The sequence below is a fragment of the Pseudoliparis swirei genome, chromosome 21, assembly GCF_029220125.1.
Source record: "Pseudoliparis swirei isolate HS2019 ecotype Mariana Trench chromosome 21, NWPU_hadal_v1, whole genome shotgun sequence".
NCBI lineage: Eukaryota > Metazoa > Chordata > Actinopteri > Perciformes > Liparidae > Pseudoliparis > Pseudoliparis swirei.
The window spans coordinates 16,551,993-16,576,216 of record NC_079408.1 but is presented as its reverse complement, the minus strand read 5'-3'; the positions used below and the strand labels follow the sequence as shown (position 1 = coordinate 16,576,216).

The 24,224-nt window shown below is 42.8% G+C and overlaps 1 protein-coding gene across 1 annotated transcript; it reads right to left on the bottom strand.

The window, feature by feature from the left end:
• Positions 1-7,172: 7,172 nt before the first annotated feature.
• arsj (arylsulfatase family, member J) lies at positions 7,173-19,624 on the bottom strand. The gene is made up of 2 exons (XM_056442673.1): positions 18,930-19,624; positions 7,173-9,116 (listed from the first exon to the last, which is right to left on the bottom strand). Exons 1-2 carry the CDS (start codon positions 19,241-19,243, stop codon positions 7,721-7,723), a joined length of 1,710 nt encoding a protein of 569 aa, XP_056298648.1. The 5' UTR covers positions 19,244-19,624; the 3' UTR covers positions 7,173-7,720.
• Positions 19,625-24,224: the final 4,600 nt, after the last annotated feature.

Genomic DNA, 24,224 nt, shown 5'->3' with positions numbered 1-24,224 from the left:
CGAGGCAGGAAGTGAGGCACTAAGAAGAGAGCATCACCAGAATGAAAAGAAAAGGAAACATTCTGAACGGCTGTGAGAGGAAAAGATGAATATAGGCAATTATAACACCATGAATGGAAGGAAGAAGAATATTAAGATATTAAGGGAGGGGTCCCTCTGTTGGAGCAAGAGAGAGATTACAGTTGTGCATGGGTGAACATGCTCATTATAGGAAATCCCCATGTCTGGAAACAGACGGCCAGCCAACGGACTGTCCATCAAACTAATGCTCTGTTCTGTCTTCTCTCACTTACACTTACACTCTTCACATGTCAGAGTGGCTCCAACTCATGTAGGTGTCGTAATAACAATAGTACAGTATGTGTTTTCATTTGAACTCTGACAGCACAGAAACTGCACTCCTCCAAGTCCTCAATAACCTCCTCACCTCTGCTGACACCGGAGCCCTCAACATCCTCATCCTCCTGGACCTGAGTGCAGCCTTCGATACCGTGAGTCACAACATTTTTCTCACCAGACTCCAAGACCTCGGAATCGAAGGTACTGCACTCAGTTGGCTCCAGTCATACCTCACTAACAGATCTCACTTCATCTCCCTTCACAACAACTCTGCCACATCCACAGTCACACAAGGTGTCCCCCAAGGCTCTGTACTCAGTCCACTCCTGTTCATAATCTACTTATTCCCCCTGGGTCAGATCCCACGCCACTTAAACCTGGACTTCCACTGCTATGCTGACGACACTCAGATCGACCTCAGCACCAACACCCCTCACAACCCACCTCTCTCCCACATCAACTCCTGCCTCTCTGCAATTAAAGCCTGGATGTAACAGAACTTTTTAAAACTCAACAGCGACAAAACACAACTCCTCCTCATCGGCTCCAAATCCACCCTTACCAAAACCAACAACCTCAAACTCGACATCTATGGCACTTCTGTTTCCCCTTCCCCCCAGGCACGTAACCTTGGCGTGATCTTCAACGCCACCCTCTCCCTTGAGCCCCAAATCCGCCTACTGGTCAAAATATCCTTCTTCCACCTTCGAAATATCGCAAAAAATCCGTCCGTCCCTCACACCCCCTACAGCAGAGAAACTCATCCACGCCTTCATCTCCTCCCGCCTTGACTATTGCAACTCACTCCTTTATGGCATCTGCAACACCTCCATAAATAAATTACAACTGGTCCAGAATCCAGCTGCCCGACTCCTCACCCAAACCAAATCATGCCATCATATCACCCCAGTCCTGAAAGACCTTCACTGGCTCCCCGTCTCCCACCGGATCTCCTACAAAATCCTGACCCTCACCTACAAAGCCCTCCACCAACTTGCACCCCCCTATCTCTCTGAACTCTTCTCCCCCTACCAACCTCAACGGTCCCTCAGATCCACCTCGGCTGGTTTACTCTCCACCCCCACGTTCAAACTCCGCAGCTTTGGGGACAGAGCATTCTCCAGGGCAGCTCCCAAGCTCTGGAACTCACTCCCCAATCTCATCAGAGACTCCGATTCCCTCACCACATTCCAGTCCCGCCTCAAAACACATCTTTTCTCATCTGCTTACCCGTAGCCCCCTCCTTCCCCTACCCATCAGTCCATGTGTATGTATGTGGTTGTGCCCGTGTATGTCGCTTATTGTCGTTCGTCTCCTGTCTGTCTGTCTCACACTGTTTTTCCCCCCCCGACTATGTTAAAGCGTCTTTGAGAATACTATAAAGCACTATATAAATCTAATATATATATTATTATTATTATACCAAAGAAGTATCATCTTGCTGATGTTTATAGGACTTCCTCTGATGTTGCTGAGAGCAGCTTCTTTGTTCTCTGACCTACACTACCTCTCACGATTGGAATGTCACCCTTTAGCTACGCAGCTGGAAGGCCTGAGAGCATGCAACATGCTTTTTAACGTGCGTTAAATGTGCCTTGGAGTTTTGGGTGGTGTTCATGGATTCTGTGTACATCTGATTTGCTCGGGCAACAGCTGCTCGATGTGCGTCTTGTATTTCATGGCTTCACTTTGGGGAGAGATGCTTTAGAGCCTCGCTGAGTCACGCTGTTACGCATGTAGCTCTTGGCAGCGAGCCGTCGGCTCTTTCCAGCTGCACACAGAAAAATTAAGGTGCCATATGGAACCGAAAATGGTTCTTCAGAGGGATGCCAAAGAACCATTTATGGTTCCACAAAGAACCTTTCAAACCAGGGTTCTTTAAAGAACCATTTCCTAAATAGTTCTTCAAAGAACCTATAAAAGGTGCCTCAAACAAAAAAATGGTTCTTCAGTAGGTGATGGTTCTTCGTAAAATCACAAAGCCTTTTAATGGAAGCATTTAGGAAAGATTATTTTTCTGTGTGTGGCTTCACATAATTCGGCTTATTTTCACCTTGTTCATACGAGAACCTAAACTATATCTTTCATACGGTTAAGGGAAACCATACTGCCGCACTTCACTTAGATCAAAGCTGTCTGACGGTGCCATCCAGCAGGTTTATTTTCTCATCTCATTCCCAACTAGAAAATGCATGCTGAAAATGCGTTGGAATGCTAACATCTGAAAGCTTGAAGCTGAAATATCATATAAATATTTTTAAATGTCTGAAAATAGCTGAAATATGAAAAGAATAGCTAAACATTTCTGAAATTAAGTATAAAAGAAAATAGCTGGCAACAGCTGAAGTCGGCTAAAAATAGCTTAAAACCGCTGAACATATCAAAAAGGGAAGCTTCCTGCTGAAAGCGTTGAAGCACAAACATATTGAGTGGAAATGTATAACTGGAAAAGATAAGCAACATTTTATCATCAAAATATTCAAAGATATGAATCACAATCCAAGAAATGAGAGAGAGGGGGAAATGTCAGATATGAGAACACGAGAGAGAAAAAATAAAATAAATTGAGAGACAGAAGGAGAAAGATAAATAAAAAAATAAAGAGGGAGAAACCAGGGTGAAGGATAGACAAGATCTAAACACTGAGTGGATTTTCTACAAAAGCATTTGTTAAACCCCGTAAAAAAAACATAATCAAATCACCAAGATAGTAGAATCAATAGAGAGGAAAGACTAAGCCGAACGCGCCGATATGTTTGTTATGTTTGTGGCTTAAATGTGACCTGAGAATCTCTGAAGCTGATTCTCCTGATATCTCTCCATTTAAAGACACACGCGGCCACACACGCTCGCACAAACCGGTGGTCTGTGTGTGTGATTCACAATGTATCATAAACAAGAGTGTGTGTGAGATCGCCTCTGATTAGCCTAACGTGAAACACCTGTGTGACAGAGACAGACAGCTCTAAATCTGATGAAAGCAACCTGTCAAAACCTTTGGATTTGACAGAGAACCATAACTCTGATGCTAACATTAAGAGATGCTCAAAGTTTTTGTGACATTACATGTCATTTAGCAGACGCTTTTATCCAAAGCGACTTACAATAAGTGCATTTCAACCTAGAGTACAAACCAAGAACAACAAGAACACAGGAAGCAACACTTCCTCAACTCAGTCGAACCACAAAAGCACCACAACAAGTGCCATCCCAGTGCCACTGAAATGCAAATCTGTGTTTTAATCCAGATATAGTCGGAAAAGAACGTTGTGAACATGTCCTTAAATGTTTTTTAGGTTTAGAATTGAGAGTTTAATCGCAGTTCAGAAACTTTTCCTGTTTGCTTCAAAAAAGTTTAAGGTGTTCATGATTTCAATGGAGACGACTGAGCACAAAGGTGGACTTCTCCCCTTGTTAAAGGGTACCTGTAGTGCAAAACAACAACGTGCTACATCCATTCGGAGCATCAAATAAATCATATTTACCCCGCCGCTATTGTCAACAAGTCACGCATAGCCCGAGGATTTACATTTCTTTGTCAACATTCCGAGTCCGTGAACGCTTCAGGGCGCAGCCATTTTGCTAGTTATTTACTCATGTCAAAGCTAACTATGACGTTGAGTCGTTGAAAGGAATTCAGCCAATCCGGAGCCACTTTGTGACAAAACAGCGGATAGCCTATAACAAACAAACTGAGCTATAAAGGTGTACCAAATATAATGTCTTTCCCTCTATCGTGAAACATTCGTAGCGAAGAATTACACAATCTATATGGTCAAAATCAATGGAGATACTGCAAATGCCACGATACACGGGCAGCGGACGCGGCCTTATTCAATATACCGCGGCCTCCATGGTGCGCGGCCTACTGAGACCGCTATATAAAGTATGGGCTTCTTAGTCTATGCTAAAGGATCATCATAATCATGGGCGATAGTATGCAGGCAAATGTTAGGCCTCTCGCTTATAGGAGAATAAAGGTGAATATATTCAGAATATTAGTAATAATCAAACCAACTCTGGTGATCGCAAATTAGCCTACATGAAACAACTGGCAAACTTACCGATTTGACAGTTCTCCCTCGGGTGCAGGCCCCCCGAACATGTCGGCCGATCATTGCATCAATGAAAGACATCTCCAGCGCTGGCTTATGCGCGATGTAGCTATCAAGCTCACTCTTTTGTGTGAAGCAGATGAGGTCTAATGTCACTATATCATTGGACATAAGTTCGTGTTCTTTACAACAAATGCACTCTATGTCTGTTTTTTGTGGCACACATTTCCCACAACTGCACCAAACGTCCGCCGACTTGCGTGCACGGTCCGCACGGTGAAGCATCTGGACCGGCGGTCCTTCGGCATCAACTTCATCAGAATCATCGCTATCATCGCTGTCACAATTCACTAAATGGGGATAGTCTGCTTTTAAAGGTTCAAACAAGTATCCAGTTGCTGAATCAGACAATCTTTCATCGTCCATATTATCAATCTCTCAGCATTTGTTTGCGAGCGCTCAACGTTGTTTATATTGGTATCTGAACACATCCGCTGTGGCTGGCTATCGATCTCTCAACGATTTGACGTCACACCACCCGCGACATATTCAAGCTCCAGTGCAATGTCGCATGTCGGAGTTGAGGACTTTGAACAGCCTAAACTACATATTGTTATTGAATACTGGACCGTCAGTGCATGAATAACCTTTAGAAACACATTATCTTTTGATCTGGCTACATATTCGCTTTCACTACAGGTACCCTTTAAGGCTTCTATAGAAAAATCAGAGAAACTGTTGGGTTCCATAGTCACACGTCTACGACAAGCACAATATTCCCCACTACTTTACCAGAAAATAATACCTAAAGAGTAAGAATTGTGGCCATAGTGACGTTATACAAAAATAATTTCCGCTCGATCATGACGCAGCTGTCCCCTCTAGCGATGATGTCACAGCTCTAGACTTCCCCACACACACCCATTAAAAACTCCAAGAGGAGCCGAAAAACACAAAACTAAAACGGGACAATTAAATAACTAAGAGCTATAAAAAAAGCTGAGTTATAAAGTTATAGCTAAGCATCTTCTCAACATTTTAAAGGTAACATGTTTTCTGTAGCTTTACGTATGCCGACATTGTAAGCTTTTAAAGTTGAAAAAGTTTAAGCAGATTTGAAGCTTTGCTCCATAAAAATATTAATCATTTAATAATGTGGAAAGATAAAAAATATCTGAAAATACAGTAAAAGTTTAAGGTTATGTCAACATTTAAAAAAATAAATGATTGAATAAGCTGAAAGTATGAAGATCTTAGAAGCTTTTAAAGTTGAAGACTTTCTCCATTGTGATCCCATTCAAATTAATAACCATAAAATGTGTATAATATGAACAATTGAAGAGTTAGAAATATGAAAAGTCAGAGCAATCATGAGCTGAAGGAGCTGAATATTTTAATATTCGAACAGTTTCTGTAGCTTAATATATGAAGGAGGAGAAAGGGTCCAAAATACGTACAGAAGAAATAGAAGAAGTTTCTTAAAGATTTGAAGAACAATAGTTGGACTGCTGAAGCATTCCAACTAATTACAAGATCAATAGTTGGACTGCTGAAGCATTCCAACTAATGAGCACAAATGAGTTTTGTTAATGTGAGGCGGCAGGATGAGGGAGGTGATGTATTGCCTTACAGCTCAGTTACAGGTAAAGAAACACCCTGTGAATGTTTCCCACAAGAGGGATCCTAATGCCCGTAACTGAAAGCAAATGTGAATTCCCAGAGAATCCAGGGTTTAACTGTTCTGTGGACCATGGGGGAGGAAACTCATCACCGTGCCACAAAATAAGAATGTCATTTTTTGTAATGCTCAGCTGTAGCTTATGATGTGGAGGACATCCCTCTGGGTTTTTTAGGCAGGAGAGGCGATGAGCTCATCCTGGTACATGCTGATTCCCATGGGTACAATCTGGCCTGTGGACACAAATCAACGTATAGCAGGTGAGGAAAAGTGGCACGATTACCCCAAAATATACCTCCCATGCTTTGGATTTAAAGAGGTTGAGGGTCGAAGGTCTCATCTTCAGATGGACACCAATGGCGCTGTGAAACCCGAGTCCGTGCCTGAAAAGGCTGAGGTTATAATGGGGAGAGGAGTGATGTGCAGCTCTGGGAAAGCCCCGCTCTCTGGTGCTCCTGTTTCATGTCTTCCAAAATCATTTCAAGCTCTCAGATTGGACGAGAGCAACAGACTTGCATTGTTCTGGAAAGCCGTTGGTTAGCTATTTGAAAAGACATATACACTCGTTGGGGAAGGTCATAAAAAGAGAACAGAACATATTACCTTTTTGGCAACTATCATTCTTACAGGGAGCAGACCATTTTTAAGTAATTCTGTGCAATTAAAATAAGTAATGGGCCTGTAAAGTACATCAAAGTGTCCACTTGCAAAACTCGTGAAATCGTACATCAGCGTTTTGAGCTTGGGAGCTTTACATGGGTGCTAAGCAACAATATGAGAAACATAGTTTTCCAGAGTGTAAGTTATGTTCACTCCATGTAAATAGTTCCATTTCTCTGTTTTCGTAAATCACAACTTCTTGGAGTGCACCATGACTGATGGGCAGCCATAATTAGGTATTTATCACGAGTCATATCCCACTTTGCTGTATTGTCCAAATAAATGTACCAAGTGGCCAGATGTCAGCTTCAAAATATAAAAGAGATGTTAAAACATTGCAGTTCGTGTAGTATATTGTCTTGTTGTCATCAGAATATATGAAATCTGGCTGTAATACAATGCAAACCAGACTGAGGTTGAAAAATTGCTGGAAACAGAGCTTTATGTCTGGGGCTTTTATTTTGTTAGCTTGTCTTACATTCGGGTTGGACTGGTGCCAGACCAGACATCATTTAAAAGAGGAAACAAAACGTATTATTCTAAAGTTTAGACAGACTGTAAAAACAAAAAAATCACATAAATCCTACATCCATTTCCACGATACTGCATCATTGCAATCAACAACATGAAAGAACTATGACTTTATTTTTCTGTCACCATAATTTATGGCGACTGTCAAGGAAAATTTAAGTGAAACATGAAACTATCCAAAGGTGACAACAGTTCAAGCATGCAACAAAATCTAGAAAAAGTATCATTCTCCAATTGCCCCATGAGGTCCGAGTTGTTTGGGCATGACACCAGTGTGTGAATGAGAGGATCGTATTCTTATTCTCTTGGTGCATTTCAAAAGATCCATTGTTGTTCATACAGTATATAGTGATGTCAAGTTAAATCAAACTGGAGTTAGAACATCTTAGAGGACAATCCTGAAGCAGGAAGAGTCAATCCCTGAGAAAAGTCAGTAGTACCTAAACTGGGTAGGCTACTATTCTCCCTTTCTTTTCAGCTTTCTGTTATTGGATTTCTTTTTCCACCGTCTTTTTCCAAGATGGTTGGTGAACAAGTTATTGTTTCTCTCATCCTCCACTTGCTCTTCCCCGGTGTCTTTGAACCAGGGTCCCCACACGCCTCCATTGTACTGAGGGTTGGAGCGCAAGTCTTTGGCCGGGTAACGTACCGGCACCGCAGTCTTGTTATACTGCGCTAGCCGCGTGAGCATCTTCCTCACTATGTGAGGGTAGCGCTGGGACAAGTCCACTCTCTCATAAGGGTCGGCTGTGATGTTGAACAGCCAGATGGACTTACCCCGGTCCCAATGGACACGCTCATTATGCCAGCGGTTGGTTAGCCGCTGGTTAGAGAAGGTCTGCGGGGGCACCCAGTCGCTGTAGCCGGGAACACCCGTCAGGAGTTTCCAGTTGCCCACCCGGAGCGCGGCCCGGATGGCAGTGTTCCACAAGCCATACCCAGCCTTCCATGAACCATTCTTGGCTCTGATGTAGATTGGGTCGATGTTATGAAGAATGTCCTGGCGAGGAGATGGGCGGCCTTCGCTGATAGCCTCCCAGACATCGTACCCATCCAGACTTAGGTCTTCGTCTAAAGTCCCTTCACCCAGGGTCACCAGTGTAGGGAACCAATCAGTGATGTGGACCAAAGATCGACATTGCGTCCCTTTGTTGACCAACAGGGGACTGTGAACAAAGCCCACTGCTCGAATGCCCCCTTCCCAGTAGGTGGCTTTACTTCCCCTTAAGGGCCAGTTGCTTCCACCTGCTAATGGCTGGCCTCCGTTATCTGAGGAGTACACTATGACTGTGTTGTCATAATAACCGTAACGTTTCAACGCCAACGTAAGGTTGTGGATAGCTTCATCCAAACAGGACACCATGGCGGCATATTTACGACGATGCAAGTTTGGAATGCCCTTGTAGCGCTCAAGGTAGCGGTCAGGAACTTGCAGTGGGGAATGAACTGCTTGATAGGCTAAGTAGAGAAACAAGGGTTGTTTGTGAGGGTTGTGATTGGCTAGGATGCTGATAGCCTTTCGAGTGAGCATCATAGTAGAGTACAAACCGTGGTCCTGTTCCCAAGCTGCCTCTTCCCCTTCATACAAATCATAGCCACACATCCCAGGTCCTTCACATTTATAGTGACTGTAGTAGTCCCCGCTTCCTAGCAGGGAGCCGAAGAAAGTGTCGAAGCCGCGCTTGGTGGGCAGGCAGCCGCGCTTGTAGAAGCCCAGGTGCCACTTGCCCACCATGTGGGTGGAGTAGCCTGCTTGCTTGAGCTTCTGGGGCAGGGTGACATTTTCCAGGGGGAGGCAGTTGGGCTGGGTAGCTCGGATGATGGAGTGCTGAAGGCCGGTGTGGATCTGATACCTACAAAACAAAAAAACACATACCAGTCTGTCAGAGATATTCACAGTTTTAGAGAAATATGTAACTTCTGGGTTGATGAAAATTGTCTATGAAGTAGGTTATGCATGACATCTTTTATTCATATAATGTTCACATGCTACTTTATGACATTTCGATAAAAATAATCTAAATACTGAAACGCTGCCAGTTTCAGTTTATATAATTGAGGACTAGAATTTCCTCCCAAAAAGGACTCCTCTCACCGACCATTTAATTGCAATGAGTCGTTAGTCACAGAGCCAATCATTGTATTGGAACTTACACACTAATATATTATCCAATCCATCAGGCGACCCAGTCCAAAGCAAACAGAAGAGTGCTTATGTGTGAGCAAGCCAAGATCAGGGTAATGTCCAACTGACGTCTATCAGTGCAGTAAAAGGGGGTGGATGGGTAGTGGTAGTTAGGGGGGGAAGAGCAAAAACCGAAGATATGTCACTCAAGACAGGAAACAGAGCTGTGACCTGGAGCCGATGATGCTGTGGCAGACATCTCGGCACCATTGATGAGTAAAGGACTCTTTGCAACGAGGTGTTTTCTAACTCCTTTCACTGCAAGTGTAAACTCCTAAATGCTTTTTATCGAACATTTGGGTCATTTATTCAATTACCACAAGCGCCAATGTTTTTTGTGTACCAACTAAAATGTGTTTGTAGCAGATGGCTAATGTTTTGTAAGATATCTGGGCTTTTCCACTCAAGTATTGATCTGACGTGTCTCGATCTAGACCCAGAAGAAACTTTGGCAACACCTTCTATGATGCCAATGTCTATAATGCATTATTAACATTTATAATAAATGATAATCTGCCTCTAGCACTGAATGATTATAGTTCTATAAGTATTCTTAACACTTTATAACAAAATAAAATAAAAACACATAATTAGGCATTTTATAATGACTTGTAAGGTCAAGTATTATCATACTTGCATTCTTGCTGGCAGGGATCATAGAGTATCATAATTCTCATTTTTTGTTTTACATTATAGTCTTTATAATGCAATATAATCAGTGTTACGATACACTATCATGTGATTGTAAGTTACTGTAAGTGGTCATTGGTTGCTTTAAGTAAAATAAAATAAAATATATAATTAAATCTATTCAAGAACAAATTAAACATTGTAAAATCAACTTTTACTCTGAGGTTAGGGGTGTGTAGTAAAGCTCTCACCGGGGAACGGGAGTGAACATTAGTCTCTCGTTCAGGTTCCAGAGAGAAGGATTCAGCTGGAGGGGAACCAGAAGGTGGTCAGGCCTTACAAACCTTCATGCCCCTTGAGAACACAATGGTTACACCTCTGTATGGTATGTGAAACGTTTTAAACATAGAAATAAACCTGTGAGTTACAACTCAAAACCTATTCAACAAAAAAATAGTTCATTCTACACATATCCACATAACAGACTGTAACTGCAAACACACCCTGCATACAGGACAGCCGGCTAGGCCAACAGCTTGCAAGCTTATAGTTTCAGCTCATTTCAGTTTGATGAAGTTTACTTTTAACTTTGGCACGATGGAGGGAGATCTGTGATAACATGAAACTACGCAAACGTACATTATAGGCAATAAAAATGGAGCTATTCACACTTTTTTCATTGCACAAAGAATTCAGACTATAGCCTGGCTTTGGAGTCACCATCTAAATGATGAAATCTGCATGTTTTTCAATGAACGTCTGGATCACTGCCTTATCTCAGTTTGTATTTGAAAACGATGAAGCCTCGATAACCACCAACGTTAGTCACGGAGTTCCACAAGGTTCTGTGCTTGGACCAATTTTATTTACCTTATATATGTTTCCTTTGGGCAATATTATCAGGAACAAATCCATAAACTTTCATTGTTATGCAGATGATACTCAATTATATCTATCGATCAAACCAGAGGAGACCAACCAGCTCACTAAAATTCAAGCATATCTTAAGACATAAAAACATGGATGACCTGCAACTTCCTGATGTTAAACTCTGACAAAACTGAAGTTATTTTACTCGGCCCTGAACACCTCAGATCAATTATCTGGTGATGTGGTTTCTGTAGATGGCATTGCCCTGCTGATGCCCCACCCACTCTCCTCTCTACCTCAATCTGGAGGTCTGGATCGTGGTCCATGACTACTACCAACTATCGATACACTCTGTCATACTTATTGAATGTGTTGTAACTCTGTAATGATTCCTTCTGTACACATGACATCTATTGCATCTGTCCATCCTGGAGAGCGATCCTCCTCTGTTGCTCTCCTGAAGGTTTCTTCCCTTTTTTCCCTGTGAAAGGGTTTTTTGGGAGTTTCTCCTGATCCGATGTGAGGTCCTGGGACAGGAATGTCTATGTGTACAGATTGTAAAGCACTCTGAGGCTAATTTGTAATTTGTGATAATGGGCTATACAAAATAAACTCAATTGAATTAATGTGTGTGTGTGTGTGTGTGTGTGTGTGTGTGTGTGTGTGTGTGTGTGTGTGTGTGTGTGTGTGTGTGCGTGCATGTGCAAATCTACACATTTACTACAGCAGTATGAAGCAGGTATTGGTTACGGTTGTTCTGATCGAGAATGGTGGGGCCAATCCCTGATAGCTAGGTCTGGCCTACCACTCCATGTTTGTACCTTTATTACTGAACAGTGAGAAGGAATAACGGTGAAATAGTCCTATATTGACTTAGCTGTGTAAACAGAGCTTTATAGAGCAAACCAATTTAGCAATGCATGGAGAAATTGTCTTGTGTTTTTTGCCTCATCTGATCATCCTATATAAAGACCAACTAATATTACTAACATATTGGTGGCGGATTGATCCGAGCACACTTAGTGTTGGTCTGCATGTGGACTCATAAACAATCAAAACACAAACCTCTGGGGCCAGATGTGCATATGTTCAATTCCCCTACCCAACAAAAAGATATTACGGTAAATTTAGCCTGTATACATTTTTCAAGAACTAAAATGAGACACAGAATCTAGTATTAAATTAATGTAAGTTGCTACTGAGTGTATGATTTGTTTTCAGCCAGTTTAGATGGTGACACCAAAGCCTGGATGTTGACGTATATTCTGTCCTTAGTTCTACGACTGGCACTCCTACAATTGGATGGTTTGACATTCACGGTGCCAGGAGGATGAATGAGTTTGATGGTTCCTTGACTATCTTTATACAGCCACCACAACATTTGAGGCCATCATGCTTACATTGAAAACAATGGAGGTGGCAGTCTTTCTAATACGCTAGTGAATGGTGCATTGCTTTTGTGTGACTTTTACCTTGCAATTGTGTCACAGCTCAGTCCTCACCACCGCCACTAACCAATGTCTTTGAGGAATCACTGGGCACTGAGCCACCAGTTCATAGTTTCAATTCCAGCTACAGTAAGTGGACACATTCTGGATCAACCTGGTGGTAGAGATGTTTGTTTTCCGGGAGGAATTATACTTTTTGTTCAGCTCTATGCTTCGCTAAAACAGAATTCCATCTGGGTTTGATGCCTGCAAATATTTTGGAAATCAATGTTTATAATTTGGCAACAATAATTCCCACAGATTTCAAAGCTGGTTCCCAGGACTTTTAACATATTCAAGTACTCAGCCCAATTCCGAATTTGATACTTCTATTCATTGCCTTGTCATTGAGGTTTAGTTGGTAAATTCGAAATAAGACAACAATGGTTGTGGTGGGAGCCAAGAGAGTGTCCTGGTTTCATATGGCTATGATTCTGTCACTTGGTGGTCTAGACAGGGGGGACTTTGAAACCCAACTACAGTGACGCACACCGGGGAATAGAGGAGGCATTGTTCGCTTTCAGTCCGGGGGGCAGAAAGTCACCTCATTTAAGATTAGATTTAAGACTTTCCTCCTACATGGTGCTTATAGTTAGGGATGAATCAGGTTCACCTGGTCCAGCCCCTAGATATGCTGCTATAGGCTTAAACCTGGCCTCCTTCCCAATGACCCTGCCTCCTTCTTTGTGCCTCCTGCCTCAAAGGCCAACCTCATTGGTCCGGCCTCTTTCGTGATGCCTCCTGCCTCTTTGGCCCTGGCCCGTGCCATGGCCCTACTGATGCCCCTCCCCCCCCTTGTCTCTTCCTCCTTCTGTTTCATGGATTGTGGAGGTCTGGATCATGGTCCATGCCTGGTGCTCATTATTCATAATTGCTTTCATATTCATTGAATGTTTATGTAACTCTGTAACTCTGTTCACATGACGTGAGGTCAATGGTCAGGGATGTCGTATGTGTACAAATTGTAAAGCCCTTTGAGGGGAGTGCGTAATTTCTGATTTTGGGCTATACAAAATAAACTGAAGTTGTTGGTCTGTCATTAGGCGGCGAGATTTCAATGCAATAAACAAAGAAAGGGTTGAGAATGACGGGAAGAGGTTAATGCAACATGTGTTTGTGGGTTAGACAACAACAACAACAAATCAACCAAGCCTGGCATATAGGGCGTGTGGCCTAAATCCATAGTATATAAACATTGCAGCTATATATATATTATATATATATATCATATATATATACTGTAAATCATATATTTCAGAACATAGAAGAAACCATTTCAGAACAAAGATTAAAAACTTAAAAAAAAGAAAAAAAAAAAAGAAAAAGAAAGAAAGAAGATTTTTTTATGTTATTCAATTTTGACAATGAACATGAAAAAAATTGAAATGAAATGAAATATTTTTTTTTTTAATTAAGAAATACACTTCCAGTATAATAATAACATATATGTACCAAAAAATACATTTTTACTAAAAAGTATTTTTAGTCTTTTAGAATTGTTAGCCGCCACACTTGCCCACACACACTACAGTCTGCAGGTTGGCTTTGCGCGCCTAACCAAACAAAACCAAACCAAAATGATTGAAGCTGCAACTTTTTTTTTTTTCAGCTCTTCCAGCTATTTCAGCCATATATTAGATGATGATGATGTTGATGATGCGTTTAAATTTCCTTTTTCTTTTAATTTGGCGCGGTCGCGATGCGTTGCGTTGCAGCGAGCGTTCGGTGTGCGGTCACGGGTGTGACCGGGTCACGCGCTTGGGGGTGAAGTGTGGCGCGCACGCTGGTGCGCACCGCACACGCAACAATCACAATCATCGGGACTATAGACCCCACGTTGACCCACGGTTGTGGGATATTGTTACTATTGTCATCATGTTTATTGTTATACGTAATGTACCGCCGACGTTTCGTTCGTCAGCCAGCAGATCGATCGCATATCTGTCTGCCTAGCCTCCCGCCCGCTCGCTCCGCCTCCCGCCCGCTCCGTCCCGCCTGTCCTGTCTCCATCCACTCACACCACACACATCCGTGACACTCGCACTATTTTATATATCTTGGTCATGGGTCATGACGTCAAACATACAAACAATATCGCGATGAAACAATATAACTAAGATCTCGTCGTAGGCCATTTTTATTTTTTATAATTATATCGTTTATATCGCGCATTCCTAGCCTGGCATTGAAATGTGTTTCTTGAGATTTTTGTTGTTGAAAAAGCTTGTTGAGAAAATACACAAAAAAATATATAATTAAATTTATGAAGAGCGAAAACCTTGTTTTTCATACTTTCTCCAGACTTTCTATCGGCATCGCAAATGGTGAACTTAAGACTTGTCTATAAAAGTATTTTTGGGTGGAATATGCTCCATTAACCTTATGCACCTTTTGTATTAACTTTCTTTATAGAAAGATGATGTTTTCATTGTTGTATTTCCATTTGTCAAGCAGCGGTACAAAGGAAATAGGCATCACGGAAAAGAACAGATGATAAAAACCAGAAAATGAAAATATTAAGACATTAGTGTGTGTGTCTGTGTGTGTGTGCACGTGTGCGTGTGTGTGCATGTTTAGGGTGTGACCACTTACGAGCCCCAACCCCTGCTTTTGCCTCTCCTGCTGGTTTGCTGTTGTCCACATACCAAAAGGCTAGAGCCATGTATTGAGAATGACACAAGCCTGGGATTTCTCCACAAATCAAACAAACCAGCCTGAGGTCTTGATCATAGAATAGTATACGGTGGAGCGCAAAGACTTTCAAAGTATCCCTTTGTTGTTTCTCTTTGACATACGATGTGGTCACAGGGGACCTAGGTCTTGACTTTATGGGTTTTGGGGTACCTGAAGATGGACAGTTCTAGGTCTTTAGTATTTATGAGCCCTTTAAATAATGACGGTAGTAACTGCTGCCCTCTGGGGATCTTCCCTCCTGCCCAGCGGTCCTTGCACTTGTCCAAAGTGGTTGATTTATAAGTTCTTTAAAATAAAAAAGTAGGGCACGAATAGGAAGCCACGTCTTCTCTGTATCCTTTATCTAGCACAAATTAAAGCCATGCATTCCCCATCTGAAGAGTGTAGTCAAATGTTTTAGAGTGAAATGCTGCTGTAATCCCAATATCTCTCTGGTGTTTTTACACATGCACTGATCCACAAGGCCAACAAATCACACAAGCCATTAAATTTAAATCACCAAATGCCAGAAATCGCTCCAGGCTCACAAGGTGCATTGGCCACCACTCTCTGAGGTTGTGGAGGTCCCCAGCAGACCTTCTGCCCAGGCTGGGGCCTTCTCTTGTGTTCCTCCTCCACGTCCTCCTCACATATGGTTTAGATAAGCAACCTCCACTCGGCGCTCTGCATTTAATCAAAGTCAGCCGCAGAGCAGTTTGTCTTACTGAGCTCTTCCTTTCAGCAGACTCATTTAACTTTTTGCTATCTCTAAATATTCCCTTTCAGTTTTTGCTCTTGCCTTGGCCTTATTATCTCTATTTTACACACTATTGCAGGACTTCGTTTTCCACAAATCCAAATCCGAACCTCTTTAAGACATCTTGCTAATGTGTCACCCCCAAACATTCATTTCCCGTATTCATCTTTGCGCAACTCGTCCGATGAGTTCTAGGACAGACTGGTGTGGGGAAAGAGAGGGAAGGGAATAAGTGACAGATCACTTAAAGAACAAGAGAAGGGGGAATGAGAGGCAAAGACGAGTTTGAGAGAAGTGTGGACAAGAGGGAAGTGGGATGAATTACCAGAGTGAAAAGGAACTAATTAACTATCCAGTTCTCCTTGTGGTTTGGTCCAATGGGCTATAATATAAGAACACAATGTTCAAGGATGAGAGAAAGACTTTTTGGAATCTTTAGGTCTGCTCTTCATTGCCCTGGGACCCCAGAGCACATTCTTCCTCTTTGTTTGTTGATGGACAAGGCCACTGATGGAGGAGGCTGATAAGGATATTGAATTTTGTTTAGAATATATATTGTTTCCTTGAGAAGAGTGAGTGCAGGTTAAACACCTGCGGCCAATGGAAAAGGTGGGTAGGGGCGACAATGAATACCAGATTAAGAAAATGTGTTTGCTACAATCTGCATTGTAAATGTAAATCATAAACCATCTATAACTAACTGATACGAGAGCTGGAAGGTGTGTTAATCATGTATGGAACGTTGCAGAAAGTCCATCTGCTGGATTTGTCTGGACAGGTATGTTGACATGGCTCTCTAGCACCTGAACATCCATCACTCTAAAAACATGTTTACTGAATTACCAAGAACCAGAAGTAAGTGTAACGGTTTCAGAAATATTGGCCTATACCGTGTCATGTGTACATTCCCCAAACATATTAAACATTTTTCAATTTTAGGGGCCGCCCAGGAGCAGCAACCTCTGCCCTGGCCTTCGGCAATCCATTCTGTTGATCGGTTGAGATCAGTGGGAGCATGATGGGGTTGAAGAGCACATCTATGGACCTGAAGGAGAGCCATGACTTTAAGCCTCTAAGCCCATCAGTGCAGCGTAAAGGAAACCAGACAGGTTGAATTCTTCTCTGATGCTGAGCGAGTTTCCCAGGAAGACATTGGAAATCTCTCCTTCAGCTCCCGTTACTGTAAGATTCAAGTGCTTCGCTACGCTTCCAACGGCATTTCAAAGTTCTCTCTCTCTCTCTCGCTCGCTCTCTCTCTGGGGCAGCATGTACAAAGAGGGGAACTGCTGATGTGAAACTACAAAGCCAAAAATTTAATCTGTACCTCCATGTGGAGCGAAGGTTTTTTTCAAAGTGAAAATAATCCCCTCAGACTTTTTACAAGTGGAGACAGCGATGCTGATTGTGAACAGAGTATCCAGGGAACTCTGCTCTGATGGGACGCCGTTATCACAACCCATAGAACTGATAGTCTGAGCCATAAACCCAGTAATAAACAGTTTGACTGCAGACAGACAGGGGTTAAAAAAGACTGGATGAAATTAGATAAAACATCACCTACTGAAGAAACATTTTTTCGTTTGAGACACCATTAGGCCTATAGGTTATTGGTCGAACTATTTAAGGAAATAGTTCTTTAAAAGACCCTCGTTTGAAAGGTTATTTGTGGAACCAGAAAGTGTGCCTTAAAAACATGTTTTGAAGGTTCTTTGAGACACCTTTATAGGTTATTTGAACTATTTAAGGAAATTGATCTTTAAAGAACCCTGGTTTGAAAGGTTCTTTGTTGAACCTGGCATTACTCTGAAGCAGGCACGTGCACAGATAGAGCCCTAGTGGTGCTCAAGCACCAGCCCTTTTTGCTGGAGCCCACTTTTTTTATTCATCAGTATTTAAGAATAAAAGTTACTCTTTCTGTCAAGTCTCCCCAAATGTGTTTTAATATCCGACGGGGTATTTATCTGAGAACTTCGCCCCGACATGCTCCGCGGCGCTCACGAGCTAACGTGCCCCCCCCTCCTCCTCCCCCCGCCGCGCCCCTCCTCCTCCTCCTCCACTTCCTCCTCCACAGTGCTCCTCGCGCCACCAAACAGCTGCACCTCCTTCTCCTCTGACCCGCAGCATCAGACCAACAGGTCATGACGTGTTTGTCCCCTGACGTTGTTTGTGATAAATCAACCACAACATTAGCGCTGCTGAAAACATGACGTCACAACTGGTCCGACGTGTCCTAAAAAAATAAAGAAACAAAAACTCACGAAATCCGTGATTTCAAAGCCTTGCAGCTGTTTACTGGCGTTAGTTATGTTTAGAGAATAGAGATAGGGAGAGAGAGAGAGAAGAGAGAAGAGAGAGAGAGTGCATTCTTATTCCGTTCTATAAACAGGGGCTAGTCTAGGATTTGCGTGGCCAGACTGAAAAAAAAATCAGAAGGCCTCTCTGGTATTGTCTGTTGATGTCTATCAATATCGCTCATTTTGAAATTGACGTAAGAGGGCAATACTGATCCGTATCAGACCAGCGAGGAGGGCAATATGTGGCTGGCATGACGACCCATTAGCCAATCAGAACGCTTGTACTGTTGCTATATATAATAATTCATCTTTATTCATAAAGAAAATGTAAACAAGCAGTCTGATGCTGCCCAGAGGAAACGCAGGTCGAGGATGTATTGCATCATCAGTGTATTGCTGCTTATGCTTCAATTCTGTCAGAATTCTTTTTTTTGGCATTGGGTGCCCATTCTTTGGGTTTGAGCACCTGCCCCCCAAAATGTCTGTGCACGTGCCTGCTCTGAAGAACCATTTTCTGTTCCAGATGGCACCTTACTTTTCTGTGTGCGTCACGTTCAGTTCTGAACTGTCTCATCTGACTTAAAGTGAGAAATTTGAAATATTTAATTCAATTCTGATTATCACATAAGACTTCATGGAAATGAGTATGCACTCTTCCAGCTTTTCTAAGACCCTCTGACATATCTAGACTGCCTGCACTCCGTTCATCGGGTACCCAGTACAGTCCACACAGATGGGCCGTGACGGGACCAGAAATAGGGACGTTTTACCTGCCGGTCATGAGCTGGCTCCTGGACGGGCTGCACAGCGGCTGCACGTAGTAATTCTCCAGCTTGACTCCTTCCGCCGCCAGCCGGTCCAGGGTCGGGGTCTTGATCTCGGATCCGTGGTACCCGACATCCCGGAAGCCTTGGTCATCCACCAGGATGAACACGATGTGCGGTTGAGAGCTCGCTTTATCAAACTCGTTCCCTCGGTTGCGCAGCAGCTTAGCGTCCCAGGTGTCCCACGGCATTTGAACGCTCCAAGTCTGGGAAACGATGAAGCCGAGGAATAAACTCACCGGGACCCACAAGATAAACATGTTTCAGCCCGATTCGGACCTCCGGGCGCGGCGGCTACTGGTGGTCAGCGGGGCTGCATATGTCCAGGGGGGGACAGACACACTGGGTTCGCATTGTGCACTGACAGCTCCGCGGGTTGAAGGGGGGGGGGCGTCTATGAATCCAAGTTGAAACCAAATCCACGTCACGAACAGCTGCTGTTACAGTTTCACAGCACACTTTGAAAACGGTGGCATACAACACACGGGGAGGTCTCGCGCTCTCTCGTTCAGCCCCCGGCTGCGTAGCTTCTTTTTTTTCACGCGCCGAAGTTTCAAAGCCGGAGCGGCGAGTCCACGGCGGACGTCACGTCCTCCATCCCGTCACACCGCGCTCCGCCCGAGCCGAGACACCGGGGGAGTGGAGACGTGTTCCCGAAGAGAGGCCGCTCCATGTGGACCTCCTCCGCGAGCACTACGGTGTCACGGTGCGTTCACGGGCAGCTGGAAAAGTAGTTGGTCGGTTGTTGTCTACTTAATTGATTTAATGTGTGGCTGATGTTGTTCAGCAGCTTTTTGTTCGTTTTTGGTGGGTTTTTTTTAACAGTAGATGTCAGGTTCCTATAGAAAAAACAAGAACCATTCATAAAATTAAAGGAGTTAAATGCAAAAGGTGTGAGCTTATCTAGTGCTGCTTCATGGCTCTCAACATGGCTGGGGCTACAACTAACAGTCAGTCAGGACGTCTCATACGGCAACAATATGCAAACCTCAACGGAAAAACCATCACCTTAAACCTTAATTAGAACTTGTTTTCATATAGAATATGGATCCACAGGGAACGATGAGTAACCCCATCAAAAAGTATTACCAAGGCCTCGTGTCCCAAATGGAGCAACAGTCCTCTCATTCGGTCAATATTTGTGACAGGGCTGTAGCCAGGATTTTCAAAACAATATTACAATGATCTATTATAATTGTATTCAGAAATAATATCATTTTAATAGACTGAGATGAGTCCTTTGTGGTAGCTTGGCATCAATTCTTACCTTTGCGCCATGTCATCATTTGTCTCTCCCTATTTTCCTGTCTGTCTCCAGCTGCTCTAATAAAGGCAATAAACAGCAAAATAATAAATGTTAACAATTTTTTTTTTTAAGTCTAAAAAGATTGTAATCGGCTTCTAGAATATCTATTCTTCTGTTAGTTTTTCCTCGCTTCCAAAAGTCTGTACAAAACTAAAGATAGCATCCATCAGTGGACCTTCATCGAGACAATTGGGTACACATGCTTAAAAACGCGTTTTACACTGAGCCACATATTTCCAAAATGATTTGAAAGTAGCACCAGATCAAGTGCGCAGGAGCACATTTCTCTTCCTCTTTCCACAGATTTGAACTGTTTCCATTGTAGCTTCTTGGTGAGGAGAGCAGTTTGTTTTTCTTTTCTGGATTTACACTTGTGAAACCAGGCTTCTGATTCATGTGTTGGCCCTGGAGAAAAAGCCCATAAATTACAAAAACAGAAAGGAGATATCATAAATGTCTCATACTCCTTTGACCACCAGGGATGAGTGACAAGTAGAGGTTGGTAAGGTTGCAAGGACAACTATTTTGAAAACATAGGACGTGCAACATTAATTCTTAGATTTTAAAATAAAAGCTAGAGTAAAAGAAATTGAAAAGACAGAACAAGGAAGCATTTATTAATGGCTTTTAAAATCATTACTTCCATTAGCTAGAATACCTTGGTTGCAATGCTTTGCGGGATAACTCTCAAATGTTATGAGAATGTTCAAGGTCAGATGGAACAACTGGCTAAGGCTTGCTTAGCATGTGTCCTTAACAAGTGCAACACAAGCAAGTTAAATTAATAAGAGGGAGAAGACATTTTACATTAAGCCTCAGTCCCACCAGACTACATGTTTAGCAATAGTGAGAGGGTCTGTTCATAACTAACAACAAAATGTTCACCAATTATACAACATGCGCAAATAAAGAAAAGAAACCAAAAATAAAACATGCTGAAAATAGAGCAAATATCCAACAGTAACAAACTGAAATATCGAAAAATATTAAAATGTAGAAAGCCCAACTTAAAGCAGAAACATCCTGCAATTACAGAAAAAACAACCACATTGAGAAATGTGCTGCAAATATCTTGTAAATAGGTAAAACGCAACTAAATACAGAGATGTGCTGCAAATACAGAAAAGACCACCAAAGACAGAAATGTGCTCTATATAACATAAGCACAACCAAATGCAGAAATATGGCGTACATAAGATAAGCACAAGCAAATAGCGAAATGTGCCGTAAATACAGAAAACAGTTATGAAAGTCAGCTATCCATCAGTTAATGTTGTACAGTTAGCTCAAATGTAATTATCTCTTTATTATCTGGTGTATAAAACAGGCACCAAAAGGCAGAACCTCATTCAGTGTGTTGGTTGACTGACAGGTGATCATTAGCATCCTCTACCTGGTTCTATAACTTTCCATATTAGTATTATCCTAAAAAAGGGCCTGCTGTGAGCCACTGAATTGGGCAGAAGGTGTTCGGGGGCCCGTACAATGACCCTAACATACTATAACGCTGGAAGTTGTGGAAATGCATGCATGTAGAAAACACATGCACAGACACACACAGTGACCCAGTGAATATATATATTTTCAGGTTGAAAAACAAAGTTGACAGATTAGAGCGTCCAGAGCAAACACCAAGCAGGAGAGCGTCTCCAGCATGTCTACACATGAAACCAGAATGAGCACACATTTATGAATCATTGCAGTGCACGCTGGAATGAAATAGTTCCGTTCCTCCGACTTTCCTTGGACAGTAATTGAGTCAAATCAAATTAATAAAATGAGTCCTCAGCATCGTAGGAGAGGTATAATTCCTTCGTCATGCTATTACATATAGGAGGATAATACTTAGAAACAATTCAGCCCACTCCAAGAAGTGACCTCAAGCTCTTTGACATCCTGCATGATCTCATCCTGAGCCACCACTCATCGCCACAGCCCACGATGATGATGCAGTGGCACAGGACATGAAGAGCTGAGCTGGGATTTTATGTGAGTGTGCCATCAAACATTTGGATCCCCTAGGCTAAAAGTCCTTTTGTTGGGGATGGTTGCATAAAGCAGTGGGAAAGTGCTCATGCAGACTGCTGCCAAACCCCCACCCTCCACGACTCCACCCACACGCCACACACATTGACAAGACACTCCTGAGAGGCGATGCTCTGGCCTCTTGGTACCTGATAGCTACCCTGCTCTGCATGTGCTTTATTGTTGGAAAGAAGTAGGCTGGGGTGAACCCAAATTGCTTATGGATAGTCTAATTAAATTCCAGACAATTGTTTAGAAGAATGTCTTTAATGCCTTAGGTTAGTGCAGCGGGAGGCCAAAGACTACAAAGTTGTTTTTTTCAGTCTGACAGGGTTTATCGGAGATTTTGGGAAATTCTGCTCAAAATGTAAGCGTACTACAATGCAATGAAAAAGATTGTAATATCTCTTCAATTCCAAAGGTAGATTGTTAACTGTGGGGTTGACATTATATGTGTTACTTCCGACTTTCACTGTGTAAGTAACTCTAAACTAATACTGAGGTTACATGACTAAATGTAGCTGTGAGGGGAAAACAATGTATCAATGTAGACTGCAAACAATGAGAACATGATGTTCTCCAGGCAGCAGCGGTACACATGAGTTGGCGTTTACACTCTCAGCTGTCAGTCAAAAGCTACCATGGGAAACTTCCATCCTACGAGGTGAAGCTAAAACCACATTTCCACAAATATGTCAAAGAATGGTTTTGAAAACTGCTTAAAAAGTGCTGGAAAAAAGCTGCAGTATCATTATTGATTATAGACTTAAAAAGAGAGAGAATAAACATTTTAGTTTGACTTTAAAGTGTAACTCCAACACCAGATCTGTCACGACTTCTCCACCTTCATAGTGTATTCATCCTGCCTGCCTGCTTAATTAACTCTCCTGTCATTCCAGATCCTGTCATCCTCACCTGATTGTCTCTCATTTCCTTCACCTGGTCCTCACGCCCTTCTCACCTGCAGCCCCTCCCCTCGTTAGTCCCTCATTTCCTTCACCTGGTCTTCACGCCCTTCTCACCTGCAGCCCCTCCCCTCGTTAGTCCCTCATTTCCTTCACCTGGTCCTCACGCCCTTCTCACCTGCAGCCCCTCCCCTCATTAGTCCCTCATTTCCTTCACCTGGTCCTCACGCCCTTCTCACCTGCAGTCCCTCCCCTCGTTAGTCCCTCATTACCTTCACCTGGTCCTCACGCCCTTCTCACCTGCAGCCCCTCCCCTCATTAGTCCCTCACCATTTAGCTCCCTCACTTCCACTTGTCCTCTGCCGGATTGTCTTGTATGTCATTGCCAAGCTCTCCAGCATATTCCAAAATCAGAATTCTGATCTGCTCGTTCAGATCCTGTTTGCCTGTTGACCCGACTTAACATTTTGCCTGCCCCCTTTTGGATTTGTTGCCCTATTTGATAGACCACCTGGTTCTGACCCTGCCTGAATTACCAAGTAAAGATCCTCCTCCTGCATTCCTGTTTACGAGTCATGCTTTTGGGTTCCAGTACCTGTAACCCCTACAAGATCTAAGCCTAAATCCACCTACATCATTTTGAAAAAGGCCACAACAAAGTGGGCAAGGGGCTGAGAAGACAAAACCCACTTGCATTAGTGGAAAACCTTGTTGCAGCATCAACAAGTATAACACCTACAGTATCTTGGATAATAATGATGTGACACAGGGCACTGCCTTTGAGGAATTTACTGTTCATCAGACCAAAAAAGGGACAAGAGGACCCACCAGCCTGTTCTGTAACCAGTTTGATGTTAGCATGAAAACATGAGGATATTAGCTAGCTACTAGCCAGCTGCTAAATGAAAACCATTGAACAAGGTAATGCTTCATCTACACAATCTTTCCTGGAGGTAAGGAAATGTTAATCAGTCATTGACACTGATTGACCAGATGTTGAGATGT

Coding starts and splice junctions, on each gene's coding strand:
- arsj (XM_056442673.1), bottom strand. CDS start 19,243: ATGTTTATCTTGTGGGTCCCGGTGAGTTTATTCCTCGGCTTCATCGTT. Junction 9,117..18,929: donor AGCCAGCTCATGACCGGCAG/GTAAAACGTCCC, acceptor TTTGTTTTGTAG/GTATCAGATCCACACCGGCC.